Below are 12,487 nucleotides of genomic sequence, written 5' to 3'. Positions count from 1 at the left end.
AAAAAAAAAGATAGAATTGTGCTATAGTATCATCACAAATTTGTGATGGTACTTGTGAGTACACAACTCGCACCAATCGGTTTTTGTCCGCTTTGGGGAGCCAGTCCCTCACGGTTTTGTCCTCGGCCCCAAGTGTGGACTTTTTGTGTAGTAGTGGTACACTCTTGGTTGCTCCAGAAGCTTATAAACCATGAGTGGGAGGGTTCTCCAACCGATGTGGGATTAAGGGTGTCAAGCCTCAAAGAATGTGAAAATCCCAAAAGACCACACTCGGGGCCGAGGACAAAACCGTGAGGGACTGGCTTTCTAAAGCGGACAAAAACCGATTGGTGCGAGTTGTGTACTCACAGTACTTAAGCACAATTGCAAAAAGAAGTAATATTTTTTTATTCAATCTCTCTCCTCCCACTCTCTCACGTCTCAATTTCTGTCTCTCTCTTCGTGCTGGCTTTTATTTATGTTTTGAAATATATTATTTTATTATGTAAATATATTATTTTAATATATTGTATTGTAAAATAAAAGTTGGAATGTTGAAAATATTGTAAAATAGTATGATATAATTGATAAAATAATTTTTTAAGATGATAAAATATAATAGGATAGCATTTAAGATGATGGATGCTCTTTTAGAGTTCAAATCATTCTCTTAACTGTTATATAAAAAATCAAATTACACGTGTCAATCTCTCTTACATCAAGAGTGGAGGCACATAAGCTTTGAGAGGTAACAGTAACGTTATCGGCACCAGCACATTGATAAACGCACAACGTATTTTTTGTTTTTTGTTTTGTTTTTGTTTGATGCTCTTTGTTTTCCCATAATGTATTTCATAAATGTGATTTTAACGGAAGCTATTAGGGCATTTGTTAATTGGCTATTTTAAAAAAGTTTTAATACAATTTTTATAGAAATGTAAAAAAAATTAATTATTTTTTGATAAAATTTAGCTACAAAATTAGGTGTAGTCTTAGATTATAATCTTACTCAATATCTTTCTATTGAAAGTGAATTTTGACAAATCCACCATTGATTACATCTTCTTATTATATTTTTCATATTTGCAAAATTTTTAGAAAATTAAAGATCAATAGCTATGTTATCAATAAATTGTTTAAATTGCAAGTTTTTGTAGTTTAAAATTATATATAAAATATAAACTTATAAATCATATAGTAAATAATATCTGATTGACACAAAATTTAATATGTGTATTAAAAACGTAAAGAACATGCAATTCAACAGTTACATTTTCAGAATATGTGGTAATGTCTATTTTATTGAATAAAATTGTAACCTTAAGTTATAACTAATTTTATAACTAAACTTTATTTATGATAGATAAAATTTAGCTACAAAATTGGTTATAGTTTAAGACTACAACTTTACTCAATATCTTTTTATTGGAGGTGAATTTTGACAAATTCACCATTGGATTACATCTACTTTTTATATCCTACATGCTTGCAAAATTTATAGAAAATTAAATATCAATAGCTATGTCATCAATAATTTGTTTAAATTGTAAGTTTTTATAGTTTAAATTTATGCATAAAATATAAACTTATAGATGATATAATAAATGATATCTGATTGACACAAATTTTGACATGTATTAAGAACATAAAGAACATACAATTTAATGGTTAAATTTTCAAAATATATAATAATATTTATTTTAATGAGTAAGATTATAACATACGGTAACAACCAATATTGTAACTAAACTTTATCCTTTATTTTTATTTTCCCATAACAAAATTTCTAAAAATACTATTTTAGAAACTAATGCCCCTCATAAATTTTCCCTTTATACATATATATATTTTGCTAATTACATCAATATACATGCATACATTAATAGCATTTCATAAATACTTTCGATCCAAATTTGTATAATATCATACATTATTAGTCTCGTTACATGCGCTTTATCACCTACCCAACTTTTTATTCCCCTATATATGATACTCCCCAGGTCCAATCTCAACCCAAAAAAAAAAAAAAAAAAACCAACAAAACCCTGTTACCCGGAGTAGTAATAGCTATAGCGTACGAGTCTTCACTCTCTGTTTACTCTCAAATCTCTGTCACCTCCCTCTCTCTCTGTTTCCGTTAACCATTTTTCGCTTCAGCTTTTTTCAAGCTCCGCTAAATATAGCAAATCTTTTTGCTAAATCTTAAGACTAGATTTCATCAAACTCAGTCTTCACGTTACAGATAATAAGCATAATCCACTCTAATTTTCCGCGCACACACACTCTGCTCTCTCTCTCTCTCTCTGTTTTTTTTTTTTTTTTTTTTCTTCACAATCTGAGAGACCTTGTTGGTTTCTAAGTTTTAGGGTTTGGCTGAGTGTGACTGAAAAAAAAAAAAAAAAAAGAAAAAAAAAAAAAGCAAAAGCTATGAGGTTGAAGGAGGAAATGAGTTGTAGAAACGAGGATGAGAGAGAGGAATTCTCGGAGCAAAATTTGAATCACCAGCCTCTATTTTTCACTACACCAACGCTAGAGCCTGGGTTTCCTCTACAGGGAAAACCAGTGGTGGTTGGTTACGCTCTTACGTCTAAGAAGACTAAGAGCTTCTTGCAACCCAAGCTTAAAGATCAGGCTAGGTAATTACGCTAATTTAATTAATTACTGCCTTAACAACATTTAATCTATTAATTAATTTTTGTTTCGTTGATTTTGGCCTTTGGGGCGTGTTTGGCAGAGCCGATATATATATAATTTTTTTTTTCTCAGATTTGAGAGAATATTCTGTTTTCAGAGCCTGATATTATTTTTTCTCGTCACGAGAGTTTGATTTGTGGTGAAGAGGACTTGATGGATACGTATATATGACTATTGACGATTCTGTCTCCAAATTGGAATATTCTTTTTTTTATTTATTTTTTAAATCTGTCCCTTTCGTTTCGTTGGAGAGAAAGTGATGTGGGAATTTCTAAAACTTCACAAACTGTTCTAAGATTTTTTTTTGGTGTTGAAATTTTGAGGCAATCAATTAATCTGGGCACCAATTATTTTTGTTAATTCTTCAGTGAACACAAAATTAACTGTGAGAGCTGTTGTGGGGACCATCTTAAATTCAATTCTTATGTAATTCTAACTTCAATTTTTTACATGCTCTCAGTATACAACATATTTGTAATCCATGTGATACTGTGCTGTGGTCCAGCGGCCTCCATTAGTTAATCAGAAACGGGGTTGCAAGCTCGTAGGCCTGGCTGTGGAGAAATTTAGTTGTCTTTTTTGAGTTAAATCATAGTTTGATGTAAGCTTGATACTACATTTCTACAATTTGTGCCCATGTCATGTGGTTTTAAGCAAGTTAGTTGGTTTCTTTCTGTTTTTGTTTTATGATCAGGTCAATGCCTTTACTTTCGGCTTTCTTTGGAGCACCTTAAATTTTTATGATATTCACATGGGTTTCCAGGCAGATTAATCAATGGTTAGTTAATAACACTATATATTGTTGTGCAGGATTAAGGGGATATTCTTTGTTGCTATTGATCAAAGCAAGCCACTTTCAGATCAAGGTCCTTTTGATGTTGTGATGCATAAGGTGTCTTTTTTTTTTTTTTTTTTTTGCTGATATACTTTTTCATCTTTGTGTCATTATAAAACTATAAGTTGAAGGCTTTTGGAAATACTTGCTTTGTTAACTCATACATAGGCTTGAGTAATTCATTCTTTCTGTATTTGCACAAGGTATGATTTGATAAATCAATGTTCTTCTCTTAATTGCAGCTATTAGGAAAAGAGTGGCGCCAGATTATCGAGGTTGGTTCATATAGATTTTATCTTTTTTATTTTGTCTGAAGAACTTGTTCATGTTCAAGATTGATTGATATTGAAATTGTGTGATTGATGTATCACTTACATTACTACATAAGAGACTACTTTTTAACAATGGGGTATCAAATAATCACTGTCAGTGGCTGATGAGCAACCGGATTTTTTATGCTTAAAGCTTAATCCTGTCTGACATAATTTGCAGAGTGCTCGCTCTTTCCTCCATCTTGAATCATTTCTCAATATTTGAGGTCGAGGCCTCAAGGTTCCAGCGAGGATGTTTCTTCTCCCTTGGCCATCTTGCTGATTTGTTCAGGTTTTCAGAAGCATTTTTTCCAAAAACAAAATTTTGATTTGCCTGAGTCATCAATTTTGAAGGTTAATAGTTACCCCGTTTTGTCAGCTGAATGGGAGATGGGTTAGACAATGCTATTTAATTCGAGATTCGCTATATATGCTTTTTATGTTTGCTTCACTTCAAAATCAAGGATTCTGTAAATTGGCCTTCCTCCAACACCCTTTTGGATTGCTAGATGCTGCAACAGCAAAACTTTCTGACTTTGGCTAGGTTCAGATTTTTATGTTCTAGCTTTTGGGTATATTAGGTAGCAGTAGAACTACTTTAATTGTGTTTGGTTACTTCAGTGACAATCTTAAAGTATTGAAAACTTAGGATATGTTTGGTAACTGTTTTTTCCCTTTATTTTCTGTTTCCAAAAACAATTTTCTATTTTTTAGACTAAAAAACTTGTTTGGCAACCCAAAATGAACAGAAAACAAAACTGTTCTCAAAACTAAATTTGTGAAGGAAACTGAAAACTTGCAAAAGACTGTTTTCAGTTTCTAATTTTCAAAAGTTAATGAAAATACGCATTTAATTTAATGAATCTGTCTCATTTAATGAGTTAGCATTAGAGTTCAAATCCTATTAACAACATATTTTAATAGTTTCAATTTTTTTTTTTTTTTCAAAAAACTATCTTTTTTTTAATTTCAACTAACCAAACATGTTTTTTATTTCAAAAATACAAGAAAATTGTTTTTTCTTTATATTCCCAAAAACAAGTTTTTGAAAATAGAAAATAAAAACTATTACCAAACATAACCTTATGTTTTCACAATTGTATTTTCACAATTATTTAATTGGAAAGTTACACAAATACACACCCAATAGGTCTTGAATCCACGACCTTTTCCTCCGCCTAGAACTTATATGGGGAGGAGGTGCCAGTTGAGTCAGAGTTCATTGGCATTTTGTCACTATTATTTCAAAGCTACTAGATAGAATGTAATTGTGGATTTTTTGTGGTGAAACTGTGAGTATTACTGTTTTTATGATAAAAACCAATTGTTCATAAGCATAGAAAAGTAACTATGCTATGAATAATGTAAGCTAAGAAGCACCCACTCGGATATGAGATATGTATATGATGTGATATGGACACGATGATGGTCCAATTTTTGAAAAGTGAGGATATTACTTATTAGATGGTATGGATACTTTAATTAATTAATATATAAATCAATTTTTTTAAGTTCAAAATATGCTAATTTCTATTTTAAAAGATAAACAAAAAATTGCTAAAAGGTGTAAATATGTCTAATTAATAAAAATAATAATGAAGTTATTAGCTTCATACACAGATTTTTAAAAATAAATAAAGAAGTATCCCGCATTATCTAGGAGTATCGCTTTCAAATACATGTGAGATGCAGATATAACTGCTAGTTTGAAGTTTTCGTGTTTCCTAGGAATAGAGAAATTTAAAATAATAATAAAGAACTATGCTGCTATATTTTTTTCTTAATAATTCGATAGTTAAAACGAGGGAGGGGGATTAGGACCGTGGATGTCTCTGTTGGAAACACCAGAAGATACCAATTAGTTGAACTACAAAGCTCTTGGCAACTATTTTGTATCTGAGAGTATTGGTATCAGATAAGTGTCAGATATGGATACGGCTGCTATTTTTAAGTATCCATGCTTCCTAGGGTTTAAGTGATGTTCTGAATGTCAATCCTTTAAGTCTTTTTATTGTTTCTGTGTGATTGCTTGTTGGTGTTTCTGCAGTCCAGTTTAATTTCTTTTTACTATCAATACTATGTAATTGGCCCATCTTTGGAGTCATTCTCAATAAAACATAAAAGGTATGTGTAGAACATGCATTGAAGATGCATTTTAACAGATTGTGAGCAATGAAGAAAGCTGCTTTACCTGCAACAGTTAGCGAAGGGGTTTGGTTGTTTACCAATGTATGGTGGTTGTCACAATCAAATCCTAAGGTTCAAGTTCGATTTTGTATCTTTTGAGGATTAATAGTTACCCTATTTTGTTTTAAATATTTTGTTCTAATGTCATCTTCAAGTTTTCTTTTAGAACTTAAGTTTCCTCTGGGGCTGTTGTGTTGTACAGTTGTAGAAAGTTGTAGACATGTAGTTTTTTGTGATTAGCAATTTGGGAATATGTTGCTTGTGATAATCAGCCTTTTTCTTTGTGTCTCCCTTTGTTTGTGACTCTTTGCGTGTGTATAAAGGCAACTGGTCTTTATAAAAATTGCGATCAACACTCTCAAACGAAAGAGAAGGAAAACATTTTGAAGCTTTTCTTTCTTTCTTTCTTTTGTTTTCCCCCCTCATTTGGACAAGAATGGTGTCTGTTGGATGCTTTCTCAAACCATTTTGGTGTGTTGTTTTATATATGACCACTGTTTTGGTTTTTTGAACAAAATATCTTGCTGATTTGATAAATATGGTTATTTGAAATGTATGCATAACACTTCTGCCCTCCCTTCTTACCTTCTTTCCGTCAATATTTGTAGGACTATAGGCAAACACATCCAGAAGTAACAGTTCTTGATCCTCCAGATGCCATACAGCATTTACGCAATCGCCAATTCATGCTCCAGGCTGTTGCTGATCTGAACTTGTCTGACTCTTATGGTAATTTTTATGTTGATTTTCTTAGACTTCTCAAGTACTAGGAATAGGTTTATGGCTTGGCCTTCAGCTAATAAGTAATCAATCTCATCAAAAAAGGCACAACCCATGTACAGTGGACGTAATGTAAGTTTAAATGATTTGTTATAACTGAGCTAAAAAGTTCTGTGATGCTTGCTGACTGTGATTTTGACGATTAACTACTACGCAGGCAAAGTTGGTGTTCCCAGGCAATTGGTTATCAAGAAAGATGCATCATCCATCCCTGATGCAGTTACCAAATCTGGGCTGATATTACCTCTTGGTATGTATGTGTTTGCATTTGCAGTTTCTTGTGTATGCTTGCAGTTTGTAGGTCCACTGTAGGCTATGCATCAACAATTGCTAGCAACTTTTCTTAGAAATATGGTTTAATTGACACTAATGGGATTGTATGTCGAAAGATTTTTTTTTTTTTGCTGAGATAATCCTATCCTACTATGTCAGTCTTGTTTGTTGACTGAACTTTTGGCATAAGTTGCTGCCTAAATGGCTTTTAGGAAATCATCAGTAGTGGATTTGTAATGGTCTGGTGATGATTTTACATTCTCATATCTGTTTCAGTTGCAAAGCCATTAATTGCTGATGGAAGTGCTAAGTCACATGAATTATCACTCGCTTTTGATCAAAAATCCCTTCAAAAACTTGAACCTCCACTTGTTCTGCAGGAGTTTGTTAACCACGGTATGCAGTTGTAAGACCTGTCTTATTACCTTCATAGTTGCCACAAAAATGTCATGATTTCAAAATTGTCATTCCTGTCATGATTGTAGGAGGTGTTCTCTTTAAGGTATATATTGTTGGTGAAACTATAAAGGTGGTCAGACGTTTTTCTTTACCTGATGATGTCTGCAAAAGGGAGCTCTCCAAAAATGCAGGTGTCTATCATGTTCCAAGGGTTTCTTGTGCTGCAGCTTCAGCAGATGATGCAAATCTGGACCCTCGTGTTGCTGGTGAGCTATCCTGTCTGACAAAACCATTCTTGAATTGTTTTTAATTTTCTTATTTGTTTTTCAAGAATCATGCATTTCATCATGGGTTTGGTTTGCGTTGTTCCGATGGGTTTTAAACTTATGGAAAAAGATGTTTCCTGTTAAGGGTTGGTGGGGATGATTGGATTGGTTGAGCCTTGAAGCCACTTCATATTAGGTTTTTCTTAGTGCAATCTTGGTTATGTAAAAGCCTAAAAGGGGTTGTGCTCAAGGCATCAACAGTGACATTGAACTGTGTTCAGGTCATGAAATTTTAATTTTAGGCTATGGATCACAGAACCTGTCTAATATTTTTTACCATTGTTTCCCCTGCAGAGCTTCCTCCACGACCTTTGCTCGAGAAACTTGCAAAGGAACTTCGCCATCGACTGGTAGTTTCATCATTCTCTCTTTTGATTTCATGGAAGCGCACATGTCCATGCTTTAATGATGCTTACTTTTGTCATTGCTAAAAATTTTGTAGGGTCTACGACTCTTCAACCTGGATATTATCCGAGAGCATGGTAGCAGAGATCGTTTCTATGTCATTGACATTAATTATTTCCCTGGTAAGTGAACCTTTCTTCACATATGAATGTGATATCTCTTCCTAAGTCTTCTTGGTGATGATGTTCTCAACTGCCTTAAGCTTTTATTTCAAAGCATCATCCTCAGTTTAACTCTTCTGTGATGGATACAAGTATTTTTCATCTTTTTAAACAAAAAAATAAAAATAAAATGATGAAATGTTGTTTTAAACATCAATGACATTAAAAATCATTAGGGGTCGCTTATGTAACTAGAAGTTGCATCTTATTTAGTTTATACTCTTAGTTCTTACTGATGACTACGTTAAGTATAATTCTATGGACCTTAAAATTGGTATTTTTACATTGGTGCAGGGTATGGAAAGATGCCAGGGTATGAGCACATATTCACAGATTTCCTTCTGAACCTAGTTCAAGGCAAGTACAAGAAGAGGTCATGCTAGAAACTGTTGCTGGCTCAATAAGTATATCATTGCACCTCCATTAGTATCTGCAGAAGAAAGTGGCAATACTGCACAGAATTGCCATATCACCTCAATAACTCGCTGGTGGACAGGATTTGGATCCTCCATTTCCAAGTGAAATTGAGTGTCCGTTTAATGGCTATGATTTAAATTGGAGTAAATTTAGGGCCTAGATTGTGATAACTCATCTAAAAAGATATAACTCTAGTTTAGTTTAACCATAATTAAATTTAACCACACAATTTAGACCCTAGATTTACTCCACTTTAAATCATGACCCTTAAAATGGACACGGAGTTTTATGGCATTTAGCATCAATTTTCTAACAATTTTTTTAGTTGTCAAGTTTACAAAACTATGTAGCAAACTAGCATCTCAATGCTTACAAACTCGATTTCAACTATGAAACTCGATTCTTAGCCACTCGAGTTCTTTCTCTTCTATAGATCCCACATTCAAGTTCTCTCTCTTCTTCCTGCTTCTTCAGATCCACTCTCTTTGTTCCTTAAGATCTTCTCTTCTTCTTCTCCACATTCCTACTTCTCCGGTTCTTCTTCTTCTTCTTCTTCCTCCAAATCTACATTCTCTCTTCTTTTCTTCATCTTCTTCCTTCAAATCCACGTTCTTCTCCAATTCTTCAAATCCTTCTTGGAACTCAAGTCTTGAAGGCTCGAGTTTTGTCACCAAACTTGAGTCTCAAAGACTCGGGATGCTAGTTTACAAAATTATTTCAAAAACTTGACAACTAACGAAATTGTTAGAAAATTGATTCTAAATGCCCAAAAAAAAAAACCAAATGGACACTCTTCATTTCACTTTAAAATGGAGAGGATCCTCATCCCAGAGGGAGGGCAAGCTTTCCTGCTAAAGCCGTTACCATGTATGTGTCATGTATGATTCTTGCTAGCAGCTCGAAAAGGGGACATGCAAGCTGCAAAATTTTCCATTATTATCTAGTGACCAACTGGATATGTTGTCATTTAAAACATCCAAATTGTACAAAAGTCAAAGAATCCACCTTCTTCTATACATCTCTCTTGTACAAAAGTCCAAGTATCCACCTTCTTTACATCTCTCTTGTACGAAAGTCCAAATATCCACCTTCTATAGGGCTTTAGGCCCTGTTTCTTGATTCTTTTTTATGCCTATCCGATGTTTCAAACTGTAAATTGTTGATAAGCAGTTGGTGAATATGCGCAACTTGAGATTTTCAATGACATTTATTTTGTATCAAGAAATTTTATCTTCAATTAACTTTTATGTGAATAAGAATCTTTGTGTTTCTTGACCATTCACCCTCTCTTGATAGAATTTTGGGCTTTTTTGGCGGGGAGTGTAAGATCTTTTCTTTTGCATTTTCATTTTTGTTCTTTCCTAATATTTATTCATGGTCATGAATATTTGAGGCACACCATTTTCCACCTGTGCCATGCACCATACGATGCACCCATATAAGCAATGCAAATTGTTTAATTGGGAGTCTGGATGATACAGTGGCTCAGCTGAAAGAGTCCTTTGGTTGTAATATTGACAAGTTACAAGGATTTAAAATAAACTGAATAATCAGCCACCACACCTTGGCCGAGTTGGTAAAGCAATAAGGTGAACAATCAGGCACCACGACCTAGCCGAATCGGTAAAGCAATAAGGTGAGATTCGGACCTTCAAAAACTAAGGTACAGGTGCCAGCAAATTGTGCCGTGGAGAAGTGCTTCACTACTCACTAGTAGACTCGTTTGAGTATCAAGCAGATCCCTTTGTGCTTGGGCAAACATAGCCCCCACAAACAATAGGATTTTGAAACAATAACTTATAACTATTTTGAAACCACTACTGACTACTCATAAATTAAAAGTCCTGAGAAAAGGAGAGGAAATAATATTTTCCTCCAAACATTTTCATCCAAAACACCCTCTATCTAAAGAATCGGCAACACCTAGCATGTTACTTGCACTTTCACTCCAAACATTTTCATCTCTACGAAGATCAAAATCAAACAAATACCGTTCACTAATCATTCTTTATCTCATTAATGAATGAAACCCAGATAAAAATGCAGAAACATTAACATTAAAAGTTAGAACTCACAACACAAACCTTCAAGCAAAATAACAAAACCAGAAAAGCCATTATTAAAAAGAAAAAAAAGTTACTAGTCAGTTGTGGGTGGTGCTTGTGAAGACATAGGAGGTGGAGGAGAAGAGTCAACAGCATCAGCAACAGCAACAGCAACTTCAACTTCTTCAAGTTGAGAAGCATCATCTAAGCCAGAAGAAACGAGAGTCCAGTCAGGAGGTAAGTCAGGCAGAGAAGGATACACAGTGGGTTTACGCTTTATGTCCCATGGCTGTGTCTTTCGTGGCCTCGTCTTCATATGGTGCGCCGTAGCCTTCTTCTGTGGCCTCGACGAGCACTCTATCACCAACCCCACACCACCATCGCCTCCGCCTCTGCCACTGCCACCCCATGGGGCTACCTTAGTCCCACCAGTCTTAAATGCACATGAATTCGGCACCACCAACACGCTCGTCCCAAATATAGCCGAAATCAACATGCTTTTTTTTTTTTCCTGATCTCAATTCTCTACTTTGGTCTGAGAAACTGTGAGAGATAAAATGGTTTCCTTGGACCTTTCGATTGGGATGACATATTGACATTCATTATCTTTGCTTGGGTCATATGTGTTTTTCCCAAAGTAGCCTCAGTTCTAGTTGGGCCTGCCACATAGTTCACTCCATTCAATCCTTTCATTTGGGCCCAATCTGCATTTTTTTTTTGAGGTTATTTTTTACGGTCCAGTGCTCATAAAACATCTTTTTTTTTTCTTTTCTTTTTTAGAAATATAAAACATCCTTTGGACAATGCATTTTTTTATTAAAAAAATTCATATTTTTTTCCTCAAGTACAGACTCCTTGGATTTAGATATCCTCTTGTATATCCGATTCAATTAAATGATGAAAAAGTGACTCTTGGCGAAGGTTTAGAAAATTTGACGAGTAAATCTAGTGTCACAAATTTTTTCACAATTTTAACACAACTTTATTATATGACAACTCATGAGTGGTGAAATCAGGAGGGCGTACAATACACAACTGTACGCAAGGTTGTGTGACCTTTCATGATAGAGATGATATTGTGTCTATAAATAGGACACCATACATTGATGTTAGATAATTAATTGAGCTGTGTTGTAGAAAAAGACACACACAAGGAAATCTCTCTCTCTCTCTCAATTAGTTTCTACTCTTTTTTTTTTTTTTTTTTTTTTTTTTTTTTTGATAAGCACTCTATGTTTTGTTATGTAAAATACCATCATGTGAGTCTCATCAATGTTCTATCTGTGAGAGGCAATACAATAAAAATGTATAACATTTACAGAAATCCTATTAATTTATGAGTTTGATTACAAAAAATTTGTGCGAATAAATCATTTTTGTTTTCTATGTTTTACGTTTCCCCCTTCTAATGATTATCATTTGTAATGGGAGCTAACTTTCTGTAGTTCATGTAAATGAACATTGTTAGAAATATTGAATAAGTGTATTGTATTTCTTAGTTAAAAAATATATATGAGAGCCTTTATATAGGAGACATATGTGTGCAGTACAAGTAAGAGCATAGTACAAGCATGTGTGCTATATAAGTAATCCAGGTGGGCCTAAAGCCCACAACACTATACACGTTAACACCACCCACAAACTCAAGGTAGGTGTGAGACCAACCTGATGTTGT

The 12,487-nt window shown here is 33.9% G+C and overlaps 2 protein-coding genes across 5 annotated transcripts; one reads left to right on the top strand and one right to left on the bottom strand.

Annotated features, from left to right (window-relative positions):
* Window positions 1–1,990: 1,990 nt before the first annotated feature.
* On the top strand, window positions 1,991–9,551 carry LOC126710123 (inositol-tetrakisphosphate 1-kinase 3-like). 4 transcript variants are annotated; one of them, XM_050410500.1, is made up of 11 exons: window positions 2,471–2,615; window positions 3,134–3,274; window positions 3,484–3,565; window positions 3,751–3,783; window positions 6,615–6,735; window positions 6,944–7,036; window positions 7,336–7,455; window positions 7,545–7,724; window positions 8,079–8,134; window positions 8,227–8,311; window positions 8,645–9,551. In XM_050410500.1, coding segments are annotated over exons 2-11 (861 nt in total). In that variant the 5' UTR covers window positions 2,471–2,615; window positions 3,134–3,272; the 3' UTR covers window positions 8,734–9,551. The 4 variants fall into 4 exon arrangements, with proteins under 4 accessions (XP_050266456.1, XP_050266457.1, XP_050266458.1 ...); XM_050410499.1 differs by lacking the exon at window positions 3,134–3,274 and having other exon boundaries at window positions 1,991–2,615; XM_050410501.1 differs by lacking the exons at window positions 2,471–2,615; window positions 3,134–3,274 and adding an exon at window positions 4,001–4,111 and having other exon boundaries at window positions 3,478–3,565.
* Window positions 9,552–10,760: 1,209 nt separating this feature from the next.
* On the bottom strand, window positions 10,761–11,399 carry LOC126710124 (50S ribosomal protein 6, chloroplastic). The gene has a single exon (XM_050410504.1). The coding sequence runs from the start codon at window positions 11,306–11,308 to the stop codon at window positions 10,907–10,909; it is 402 nt and encodes a 133-aa protein (XP_050266461.1). The 5' UTR covers window positions 11,309–11,399; the 3' UTR covers window positions 10,761–10,906.
* Window positions 11,400–12,487: the final 1,088 nt, after the last annotated feature.

The sequence above is a fragment of the Quercus robur genome, chromosome 12, assembly GCF_932294415.1.
Source record: "Quercus robur chromosome 12, dhQueRobu3.1, whole genome shotgun sequence".
In the NCBI taxonomy this organism is placed as follows: domain Eukaryota; kingdom Viridiplantae; phylum Streptophyta; class Magnoliopsida; order Fagales; family Fagaceae; genus Quercus; species Quercus robur.
Note: the sequence above shows the minus strand (reverse complement) of the source record. Positions and strands in the feature narration are given on the sequence as shown.

What these genes read in the sequence shown, in the direction of transcription:
- LOC126710123 (XM_050410499.1), top strand. Translation starts at nt 2,407, where the DNA reads ATGAGGTTGAAGGAGGAAATGAGTTGTAGAAACGAGGATGAGAGAGAG. An exon ending in TTGATGTTGTGATGCATAAG is followed by an intron (nt 3,566 to 3,750) that starts GTGTCTTTTTTT and finishes TCTTAATTGCAG; the next exon opens with CTATTAGGAAAAGAGTGGCG. An exon ending in AGTGGCGCCAGATTATCGAG is followed by an intron (nt 3,784 to 6,614) that starts GTTGGTTCATAT and finishes CAATATTTGTAG; the next exon opens with GACTATAGGCAAACACATCC.
- LOC126710124 (XM_050410504.1), bottom strand. Translation starts at nt 11,308, where the DNA reads ATGTTGATTTCGGCTATATTTGGGACGAGCGTGTTGGTGGTGCCGAAT.